Consider the following 12,420-nt stretch of genomic DNA (forward strand, 5'->3'; position numbering starts at 1 on the left):
AATTCACGACTTTAATAGTCTAAATTTTTAACCTGTAAATCAATTTTTAAATTGGAGTTGCCACTAATCGATTTGGGGTGGGTTGATTAGAAACCCAAGTGAAGTATCGGAGAAATACTCACTCTGCGCAACCGAGAGAAATTAGGATCGATGACTTGATTACACTAGTAATCACTAATGTCCTTTCGGTACCTAATCTTGTTTAAACCCTAAGGCTTTTTGGATTTTTTAGGGATTTTCCATACATTTTTTGGAGGAAAAACATTTTTTGAGTCTTTTTCTCATTTTTGTACATAAAAGGGATTTTTTGGATTTTTGGCATATTTTTGATTTTTTTGATTTTTTGGAAAATAAAATATTTTTAATATTTTTCGAAATATTTTTGGAAAATAAATTATTTCTGATTTTTCTCGATTTTTTAGAAAATAAAACATTTTTCGACATTTTAAAAATATTCTTCGATTTTCGGAAATTGAAACATTTTTTAGTATTTTTCAAAATTTAAATTTTTTTTATGTTCTTATTAAAATATTATATAATATAAAATAAGAGCCGACTCGGGTTGGATCCGCGGGTTGGGTCCGCCGGCCAGCCCCAAAACGCAGACGGGCCCGCGATTTTTTTTTTTTTTTTTAAACGACGATGTGGCCCAGAGCCCATTTTTGAAAAAGAACCGGGTCGACCCGACGACCCGGTTCGGCGAAACCCTACCCGACTCGTCGACCCAATTCTCGCCGCCCCAAAAATCGCGGAAACCCTACTGAATCGATCCGCGCCCAACCCTGGCTCCCATTCGCGAAACCCTAACCGAATAGTGGCCGGATCCAACCCGGGCTGGGTCTGATGCAATGCTTCTTCCCTCCTCGTCTATCCGCGGCGCCGATGGAGGGGCTAGGAGGTTGAACGGCGGCGGTCCGGCGTTCGACGGTGATAGAGGCTAGGGTCTCGACAAAAAGAAAAAGGGCCAAGCCTCCGAACAGCGGCGACGGAGGCGACCGCACGGGTTGAGATGCAAGTTAAACGAAGAGTAGGGTTTCGAGAGAGGGCGAAGCCTCGAGCGGCGGCGACGGAGACAAAGTGATGGTGTACGGCGGCGGACGGCAACCGAGCTCATACTTATTTCGGTCGATTTCGCGATTTAGGGCTTTGATTTGGTCGAGTCTTGACATTTGCAAGTCTATGTCGGGAAGCGGTGGCGGTGTCGGGAGAAACAGCGGCGAAACGTGAGGGTGGCGGCACGGTTCGACGGCGTTGGGGCTGGTGCTCGATCATAGCGACGGTGGCGGCCTAGCTCGAGGCGACTCGACACGATGGCAAGGGTTCGGTCCGCTCCCAGTCAGCCCCCTCTCCTCCAGATCTAACCTTCCTCAAGTCTTCTTCTTCGCGGATCTGGGACTCCCTTGGAACCAGACCCTCCCTACTCGACCAGATCTCTCCCACTCGGGCTCGCCTCTCTCTCACTCCGGCCAGATCCGAGCCTCCACCGGCCGGATCTGACCTCTTCGGACTCGCTCGCCGGCAACCTCCCCCGAAGTCTCTCGGTGGGAGGTCAGCCAAGCTCGCGACCCGATTTCTCTCTCGCCGCTCTTTGATTCCTCCCCGAAGTCTCTCGGTGGGAAGATCTCCAAGATTGCGATGCCGATCGTCGATGGAGGTGCTCCTCTATTTATAGGCGACGAAATCCGGTCGACGGAGCTTCGACGGCCGGTCCCCTTCGCGCGCCGAGCGGTTCTCCTCGGCTGAACCGACGTCCCATCCGAGCTCATCCAGCGAAGCATACTTGGCATTGATGGCGCTCGCGATCTTATCTTCTTCGGCTGACGTCGGCCTACTCCCCTCGGCCGTAGGCCGTCCTTCGTGTGCGTCGTCGTCTTCTGCGCGCGTGAAGTACATAGGCGGAGAAGGAAGGCGCAAGGAAGAAGAAGAAGGAAGAAGAAGGAAGAGAGGGGCCGGGCTAGAAAAAAGAAAAGCTGGGCTTGGGCAGGCGAAAGGGAGAAAAAGAGGGGGGGCTACCAATTTTTGTTTTCGCTTTGTTTTGTTTGTTTTTGGTTTTTTTTTTAATTATCCTATTTATTCGAAATAAAATAAAAACTTAATAAAATAAAATTAACCTAATTAAAATTGAGGTGTCAACAATGATGGAGGTGATGGAGTCATTACAAAAGAATGAGACAAGGGAACTTGTGAAGAAGCCCAAGGATCGGAATGTCATTGGTTGCAAATTGGTTCTTCGAAGAAAGGAAGCACCAACGGAGAAAGAGCAAGAGAGATATAAGGCCTGACTTGTTGCTAAGGGCTATGCATAGAAGGAGGGGATTGATTACAACGAGATATTTTCCCCGATTGTAAAACACACATCGGTTTGTGTTTTACTAGCTATGGTAGCCATGTATAACTTGGAGCTTGAGCAACTAGATGTGAAGATAGCATTCCTTCATGGTGACTTGGAGGAGAAAATTTATATGGAGCAGCCTGAAGGTTTCAAGGTGGAAGGGAAAGATGATCATGTTTGTTTGCTCAAGAGATCATTTTATGGTTTGAAGCAATCTTTGAGGCAATGGAATACAAGGTTTGATTCTTTTATGCTCCGTATTGGCTACATGAGGAGTGTGCATGATTCTTGTGTCTACTACAAAGTTTTGGATAATAAGTCGCTTATTCTGTTGATGCTTTATGTTGATGATATGTTGATTGCTATAAGAAAAATGAGAGATATTAATTCCTTAAAGTCTAGTTAAGTAGTGAGTTTGATATGAAGGATCTTGGTGCTGCAAAGAGGATCCTTGGCATGGAAATCTTTCGAGATAGACATGCAAGTAAGCTTTGGGTAAATCAAAAGAAGTATGTTGAGAAGGTCTTGGAGCGGTTCAACATGGGTAAAGTTAAACTGGTTAGTACACCCTTAGCAAATCACTTCAAATTATCTAAGAAACAATGTCCCGTTTCACATGAGGAAGTTGTAAAGATATCTCGAGTACCCTATGCTAGCGCAGTAGGGAGCCTCATGTATGCTATGGTTTGTAGCAGACCGGATTTGGCTCATGCGGTGAGCCTCATCAGCCGATACACAAGCAATCCAAGTAAGGAGCATTGGGAAGCTGTTAAGTGGATCTTTCGTTATTTGGCTAGAACTGCCGAAAAGGGTTTAATGTTCAGTTCCAAGGGAGGATCAATCGATTTGGCAGGTTATGTTGATTCGGACTACGCTGGTGATTTGGACAAGTGAAGGTTCATCGCGAAGGTCCATCACGAGATATGTCTTTACTATTGGTGGTGGAGCTATTTCGTGGAAGGCAATGCTTCAACCCACTGTAGCATTGTCTACAACCGAAACTAAGTATATGGCAGTAACTGAGGCTACGAAGGAGGGAATATAGCTGACTAGTTTGGTCACAGAGTTGGGTATAAAGCAAGAAAGTGCTACATTATATTACGATAGCCAGAGCGCAATATGTCTTATGAATAATCAAGTGTTCCATTCCAAAATGAAACACATTGAAGTTTGGTACCACAAAATTCGAGAATTTGTGGAGAATGGGAGCATTGCTTTGAAGAAAATCCATAAGAAAGATAATCCCATAGATATGCTCACGAAGATGGTTACTTCAGAGAAGTTCAAGTCTTGTAGGGACTTGATTTCTCTCACTCATCATTGAAGTTGATGGAGGCCACACCGATCCAGGTGTAGGCGTACCTTTGCGAAGGTACGGTGGAGGGAGAGATATATTCGTTTTCTTGGTTCAAGTGGAGGCTTGTGGTTTATTCAAGCCAAAGGTGGAGATTTGCTGATGTTGTCTTGAATTCCACAATATTCAATCGGGAAATCTAGGAAGGCTTGAAGATTGCAGGCTATTTATTTCCTAATATATTTCCTAGATTTGGGTTTCAAATTTGATAATATCTTTATGGTGGAATTTCTTTCCTACTAGGTTTAGGAAAGTGGGGATTTAAAGATCTATTTATTTTCAGTATTGTACCTTGTACTCTTGACATACGCTCAAAAGAAATCGTCTCTCTCTCTCTCCCGTGGACGTAGGCAGATCTTTCGCCGAACCACGTAAATCTCCGTGTCCTTGATTGTTCTTGTTTACTTTTCTCATTTAGTTAGGGTGTTCTTCCGCACAACATTATATTGAAAATTACTAGTTCAAAATAACAGTCATCAAGATTTATCTTGTATAATATTTGATGACCCTTGTCATGCTTAAGTAAAGGCTATGAGAGAAAAGGAAACAAACTATGGGTGTATTTGTTTCGTAGAAAATGAGTGATTTGATAAATATTATCTTAAAAATGATTACTTGTATTGCTAACAAATCTGACTTTACCAAAAAAATAAAAAATCTGAATGAAAAAAGTATTTTTATTATCCACGAAAATAATTAGACATAAATTATTATCGACGATAAAAACATTTTTATTAACTGATTATTTCAAACGATATAGATGATTATTAACTGTATTAAATAAAGAAAATTTTCATTTTCAATTTACCACGACATAACATGAGACAGTGCATTCGAAATGACAGATCCTTTTAATTGAAGTACTTACAGGTGCCCCCATTACCAAAATTCAAATTAAGAATAATGTTGCAGAAAGCTTGAAAACGGAAGGGAAAACGAAAGTCTACTTTTGAGAACACAATTTAAAGAGAAATGCTCTTTTTTAAAGTGGAGTCAATGGTGAGTCAATCCACCTACTTTCACATGCAAGAAGTTTGAATTGACACGACTGCCCCGTTGAATTTAAAATATACTATCAAGCCACCATCTAGGGAAAGTTGCAACAAAATTTCCATAACGTGAGGGAAGCTCTAGGATGGGGAGACTCGGTCTAATTTGAAAATTTGAGGGCAGATAGAATCTTGGTGTCATAAAATCAGACAAGTACTTGGTCTTATCCTCAAAGTCCATGAGAATTTTGGAAGGTTTACGAAATGGTAAATTACCCAGGGAGTGGAATTTATGCGTTCAAATGCATTTTGAGCCGTCGGATATCATGAGTATCGAGTAAAATGCATTGGATATATGATGATTGAAATATATTTTAACATAAGCAGCACACTCGCATTTTTCTCTTAACAGGGACGGACTTAGAAGTTGAATCTTGAAAGAGTTACGTTCCAATATCGGTCAATTGCTCAAAACACTTAAGATGGAAAATAAAACTTTGCTCCCTTATACATTTATTTAAATAATAATGATTCCTCACACTTAATATGAATTTAAAATTTATTTCACCAAGTTTAATTTGAGATTAGCTGGGTTTTTCATTGGCTTGGGGTTCTCATTAAAAAGTAATCGTTCCGCCGGTCATGTATATAAAGTGCAAAGCCTACAATGGCACAAATATTTCGTTTTCCAAGCGTGCAGAAAATGTGGTTGTAAAATATCAACAAAAAGAATAATATGAGTACATGGGGAGCCACCCCAGCCCCATGGCCTTTTTGTTAACATAAATTACACCATTAAGTCTACTAAAGAAATCCAAATGATTAAAGTCATAAATTTTAGGATTAATACCACAAAAAACCTCAAATTGGTATATATTTGATGAGTTTATCTCAAAATAATTTTTTAACTACCAAAATCTGCAAATTAATACATAAGTAACAAATTTATGCTAAATTAATTTTCTAACAAAAAAAAAAAAAAAACTCCGAATCAGTACACCCTCCATTAGTTTCCATTAAGTTGAATTAATACCATAGAAAACCAAAAATTAGTATATTTATGATAAACTGAGAGTAAAATCCCAAATTGACACATTTATCAAATGTCACATGTTTTCCAACTCAATAATTTGATATTAAAATTTAACGAAAACTAATTGAGGGTAAATTTACCATTTTGATATACTAGTTTTGGGTTTTTTATAATTAAAAAATTAATTTGTGATAAATTTGTTACATAGGTACTAATTTGGGGTTTTTTTTTTTTTTTTGTGATATTAACTATAAATTTTATGTGAATATTGATCTCTTATATAGTCTCACCAGACATGACGGTGACGGTCTAAATTTGGTTCAGCGTTTGTGTGCACCTCATCATGCGATATTTCAACATTGGCTAGCGTGCCTTAAAGGGCCCTCGTGAGAGAAGCGGCAAGCCTTCACTCTCATTGAATGTGGATTTCATCAATCCCTTGACACAATCATCCAATAAAAAAGGATGGACGAATTTTCTAAAAGGACTTATCCTCACCACCCGGGAGCATCTTGAAGCACGCAAGTCAAAATGGACAAAACCTCGTAGCAGGACAGGCAGATCCTGACATCATCAAGCACGTAACAACTCCCCTTGCCCCCCGGAGTACTGTCATTTAGTCTTTCTTGCCAGTCCAAGAAAGACCAAATCGACTTGACCTTTCCTCGCGCGGACGTTGCATGCAACCATTTCCGCATCGTCTTTTCTTGGAAAATCGCTTAGTAGCACCTACTTAGTAAACCATCTCTCTCTCTCTATAGACTATAAATAAATTGGAACTGCAAATTGGCACCTTTGTATGACAAACACAAAGCAATATGGGATCTTTTCAAAGCTCATTTAGCAGCAGGGCAAGACCCATTTTGGCCATCTTGAAGCTCCTCCTATTGCTCATGTTGCTCCTTAGGGCCTCCGGGGTAGGGACCGAATACATGGATCGCAGGAAAACCTTCAAAGTTGGCGTGATTCTTGATCTAGACTCAACTCTTGGCGACCAAATGCGCATGGCGATAGAAATAGCATGCCAAGACGCCAACAACATCTCATCAGGAAGTTATTACATCAAACCATATTACGTGAACTCTCGCGCGAACCCCCTTGGAGCAATTTCTGCAGGTTAGTCATGCGCACAAGTTTCTGTTTGCCCAGTACTTATTACTTTCCCGTCAACATTCAAACTATTATCGAAATTTAAAAACAATCCTGAAAAACTATAGGTAAATCTACGTGTCAATATAAATTTGCTTCTAAAAGTTTCAAACTTTTTTGCATAAAAAAAATTCAAAGCGTGCATGATGTAAGATTGGAAAAAAGTCAAAAGTAAAAGCCACGGACCATGGCTACACAAAATGACACCCTTAACTTATCCAGGTGACTGTATATGACACCCAAAATCTTGTTAAGTCATTCTACAAAAACTTCGATATATTTTCCTTAAATTCACAAGGCATATGCTCCATATTTCATGCAAAAAAGAGAGAGCTTTTGGCTACTAATAAGCAGAGGACTTACACATGAAGACCATAAAAAGTGTCAAAAAAATCCTTAATCTATTGTATTTGTGCCAATTTAATCCAAAATATTTTAACTATGCCAATTTAGTCCTAAAACTTTTAATCTAAAGTCAATTAAGTCATTTTAACTAATTTTAACTTAATATTGCTGATGTGTATGCTAACCGATAACATGAACATTTTTTTAAATAATATTTAATGAATTTCGAATTTTCTTTCTTTCTCTTCTTTTCCTTCTCTCCACAATGATTGGCGAGGGTTGGCCTTGCTGGGTGTCACTTAGCCTCACTGATGCTCACCAAGTCTTGCTTGGATGAGGTGAGGATCAGCCTTGCCAAATTTGGAAAGGCTAATAGGTGATGTTGACCCTTGTCTCGACCAAGGTAGCCTCGCCGGTCATTGCCTAGGCCAAAGTGAGGCCTAGCGAGGGTGATAGAACATGTTGGCCTCACTAAATCTGGCAAGGCCGACCCTCACCCAAGCTGGGGTGACCTCATCGAGCATCACTTGGGCCAAGGCGAGGCCAACCCTCACCCAGATGACGCCTGGCCTCTTTGGTGCTAGCCCTCACCTCGGCAAGGCTGACCCTCGCTTGTGGCAATGAGGGCAATCCTTGCTCAATAAGGCCAACCCTCATCGATCATTGAGAAAAGAGGGAAAAAAAAAAAAAAAAAAATCGAAACTTATTAAAATATTATAAGAAAATGTTTACATCAATATTAGTCATGTCATGTAGGCTGGTTAGCATTACGTTAGCAATATCTAGCTAAAATTAACCAGAAGAATTGAATTGACTCTAGGTTAAAAGATTTAGAATTAAATTGACATTAATACAATAGATTTAAAAACTTTTTTGATGCTTTTCCTTATGAAGACCAAATATGAAGTCCTAGTTCGTTTCTTTTGACTTCTAGAAGCAAAAATTGATTGTCCAGTCAAAACTTAAAATTATTCAAATTCAAAAACATTATCAACATATTATATATGAATCCATGTGTCTACCGTAATATATTATGAAAATTTCAAATTGCTTAAGATTGAAAGAAAGTCAAAGTGCATGCACCACAAGATTAAAAATAGTTGTTAAATGTCTTCCTTCAATTGTTTATGAGTTTTAACTGGCCTTAAATACAGTATGTTCCCTTCACTTAATAGTTTAACCTTTTGGATTGACTTTCTAGTATCGAAGTTAGATTTCTCCTAAGTTTATTATGTTCCCTATTTTTCCATTCCATGTGCTGTTCTTATAGTTTGGTTTGCACGAATGTGAGAGGGAGTGTTAGAAAATCACATATCTCTACAAAATTTATATAGACCTTTTATATTTGCAGTCTCTCTCCATGTAATAGTTTAATTTTATTGTTGTGTTTTCTAATGAAAGTAAAAAATAAAATAAAATTACAAGTTAAAAGACACTCCACACCATTTGAGAGATTAGAATAACAAAATGATCTCATAACGAAACTTGGAAACCGATGCCGATAGTACTTGCGCCTTTGAATTGTTTCAAGTTCAACATTACCTGTTAGTTTAACAGGTTTTATTATGCAAGTTTTATTATTCAAGTAATGCCAAGTAGCAACAACATAAAGGCCACAGTTAGTGCAAACACTGCAGATCTATTCTCGAAAGCTTAACCTTCTGTCAGCAATTGTTTAACAAAATGACTTGACGTTATTCCTCGCATACATGTATCTCTTAATGATCAATCACTGCTCTAATATCTCCCAAGAATCCAAGTAAGAGGGGTTAATAAGAGATATAAATAGAAGAAACCGGTGATGAACATTACCTCAAATTCTGAAATTTGTTAGTCTAATTCTACTTTTTACCCTTTCTCACAGCTGAAAAGCTGATAAGAAAGAAGGTGCAAGTTATTATTGGCTTAGAGGCATGGCAGGAAGCGACTTTAGTTGCCGAGATTGCTAATCAATCTCAGGTACCGGTGATATCCTTTGCGGCAAACCCCCTACCACCAGCATTAATGGTGCAAACTATGTGGCCCTCACTATTTCGTATGAGTTCTGATGTATCCGACCAAATTAGATGTATCGCAGATATAGTTAGTTCTTATAACAGACGAAGAGTCACAATAATATATGAGGCGGAGGCATATGATAATATCTATTCTGAGCTGTTAAATTCTTTATCAGAAGAGCTTGACAAGATCGGCTCCAAGATAGAGGACCAAGTGATTCTTCGAGCACTTTCACCTTCGGCAAGCGTGGAAAAGTTTTTGGAAGAGAAACTAGTGAAACTGAAGTGCAAGGCATCCCCAATATTTATTGTCCTAGGGTTATCATCTCGTGCAGGTGGCCATTTTCTCAAAGAAGCAAGGAAGATAGGACTCTTCAATCGAAATTCAATATGGATTTTTGCTGAAAAACCATTCGACAATCTCTTAGCTTCAGTAGAACATTCAATAATCTCAACCACCATGGAAGGCACAATAGGATTCGTCACCTACCGTCCTGAAAACCATGCATCCAGAGACTTCAAGATCAAATTCTTGAATAAGTTCCATCAAAAGCATGGAGAGACCTTCAATTTTGAGCAAAGCATAGATGTTAGTCGAGCATACGATTCCCTCATGACTGTAAAAAAGGCCGTAGGTGCGTTGCCAACTAATGACATTACCCCTGAGCTTTTGCTTGACAGAATATCGAGTGTTCGACTCGTTGGTTTGAGCGGGGTAATACAATTGAGAAAGGTCAGTTGACAGGTCAAGCCAAATTCCAAATTGTAAGTGTCGATGGAAATGAAAGTAGAGCGCTTCAGCTTTGGTCTCCCAACTTCGGCTTTTCGAAGAGCTTTCCACAGAAACAAAGTCAAAGGACAAGTGCTTATGCAAATTCAGACACATTGAAGACCCATCGAAAATACATCCCGCAGATGGTGATTGGAATTCCTCGTACAACTCCCTTCGGTAAGTTTGTGAAGGAGCAAATAGACGATGTAACTGGGAAAGCGACGTACATTGGGTTTTGCATGGATGTTTTTGAAAAGGCGCGTCCTCATGGTTTGAATTATACATTTTTACCTCATGAAGGAACATACGAGGACTTGGTCAACAAAGTTCATGACAAGGTACCACATCATCATCTCTGTTCCTCAATGATTATTCAATGATTACTTACTGCATTTTAGAATATCCACTAATACAGCATGAGCACATTACAACAACCAACAGGTTTATTTCACACAGATCCTTGTTCGCTACATTTGACCACTAGGGGACTTACAAGATTGTATCACTATGCATTATTAGACCACCAAAGTCTCCACATTTTAGCAGTAATTTTTGCTTGGATGATGGCGTCCTTTGGGTGTTAATTACTAAAATGCATCATTTTAATGTTGCTCATGTCGTGACATTGATGGAAGACCTACGACGCTGCAGTTGGAGATATAACTATTTTAGCTAATCGCTCGCAGCATGTCAAGTTCACACAACCATTTATAGAGTCAGAGCTTTCAATGATAGTTCCCGCAAAACCAGACTCAGACAGGGCACTAATCTTCATGAAGCCTTTCACTCCAACCATGTGGGTTGCTTCTGGAGGCATCCTTATATACACAATGCTAGTAGTTTGGTTCCTGGAACATCCGACCAATCCGGCGTTTAGAGGCTCTTGGCCTAATCAGCTCTCCACCGTTCTTTGGTTCACTTTCTCATCCCTCTTTTATGCTCATAGTAAGTAACTTCCCACTGTTGATTATAGTCCATGTACACTTGTTTAAGCCCAATTTTAAAACAAAAAGAAAAAAGGAAGCAAGCAAGTTATTACCTTTGCAGGGGAGAGAATCAACCACAACTTCACGCGGATTGTATTGGTGAATTGGTTCTTCGTCACATTGATCTCAACACAGAGTTACACAGCTAGCCTCACTACAATGCTCACTCTTCAAGAACTTAAACCGACTGTGACCACAATGGAGCGGCTTAGAATTTCCAAAGCAAGAGTGGGTTGTGACGCTGTCTCTTTCGTCTGTGACTATCTGAAGAATACACTTCATTTCTCCAAGGACATCATTATCGGTCTAAGGAACAGCTCAAGGTATGGAGATCAATTTGCAAGCGGTAACATTGCGGCTCTTTTTTTGGAATCCCCGTATGAGAGAGCTTTCCTCGCCAAGTATTGCTATGGATATGCCGTAACTCATGAGAACTACAGATTTGGCGGTTTTGGCTTTGTAAGTATCTGCCGTTATTCTACATGAACTCAATTTTTCAGTGCATATTATAACATCCTGTGTTTGTGTGTAGCATCTCCTTAAGCTAGCCACAAAAAAAAGGGGGAGCATGAGTATCCAACAACTCCCCGTATAGTAAGATATAGGTCGTGACGCCAGTGCTTGGGAAATCCTCTTGGGGACTTGACTTGATCCATGAAAATGGTATAGAAGAATAGGAACAAACTTTCTAGTTGGGCTTAGTGCAGTATCATCAAACCCACCAAGTCGCAGAAGCATAGTACCTGTCCAAATCCCCGGTTAGCAGCAAGTGCTGAAGCTCACGACTAAATATTACATGTTCCATGGACGATGTAAACCACGGCCGAACCCAGAAATGAATAGAGGTTCAGATGATATAGTCCATTTTGGGTTATTATTGGAGAAAATGAAAGAATCTGCGCCGACATATAGTTACAAATTGCCTTGTTCTCTGTGAATGCAGGTGTTCCCGAAAAGCTCTTCGCTGGCTGCGAAATTCTCCGAGGCAATTTTGAAACTTTCAGAGAGCGGCGAGATAAAAAGGTTAGAAAACAAGTGGTTTCGTCGCAAGTGTGCAATGAGGAACGACGCCAGCGAGATACCGAGGTTGGGCCTCGACAGCTTCTGGGGACTCTACGCTTTCACCATCACCATTTCCACAGCTTGTTTGCTAGTGGCATATCTCTGGATGCGGAGGAACCGTCGAAGTCACGAAGAAGGAAGCAATGGTGACGGCTTAAGTCAGGATTTGAGTATTTCATGAAGAAAACGTAGTGAACTACAACATAGTTTAGGGCAAGATGATGAAGGGGTGTATATTCTTCGGTTCAGAAACTTAATCTTCTCTCCCTGCTGCACCACAAAATTAGCAAACATTATGTGGGGAAATAAAGGTTATTTGCCAGTTACTATATACATACAGATATATGGTCCTTAGGAGCCGTTGAATCGAAAAGCAAAAACCACAGCCGTCCAAGTGAGTT

At 40.0% G+C, this 12,420-nt stretch overlaps 1 protein-coding gene across 1 annotated transcript; it reads left to right on the plus strand.

Annotated features, from left to right (window-relative positions):
• Positions 1 to 6,640: 6,640 nt before the first annotated feature.
• On the plus strand, positions 6,641 to 12,200 carry LOC104446870 (glutamate receptor 2.7). Its single transcript, XM_039313748.1, has 5 exons — positions 6,641 to 6,824; positions 9,067 to 9,932; positions 10,043 to 10,309; positions 11,093 to 11,416; positions 11,901 to 12,200. Exons 1-5 carry the CDS (start codon positions 6,641 to 6,643, stop codon positions 12,198 to 12,200), a joined length of 1,941 nt encoding a protein of 646 aa, XP_039169682.1.
• Positions 12,201 to 12,420: the final 220 nt, after the last annotated feature.

The sequence above is a fragment of the Eucalyptus grandis genome, chromosome 5 (assembly GCF_016545825.1).
Source record: "Eucalyptus grandis isolate ANBG69807.140 chromosome 5, ASM1654582v1, whole genome shotgun sequence".
NCBI classification, from domain to species: Eukaryota; Viridiplantae; Streptophyta; class Magnoliopsida; order Myrtales; family Myrtaceae; genus Eucalyptus; species Eucalyptus grandis.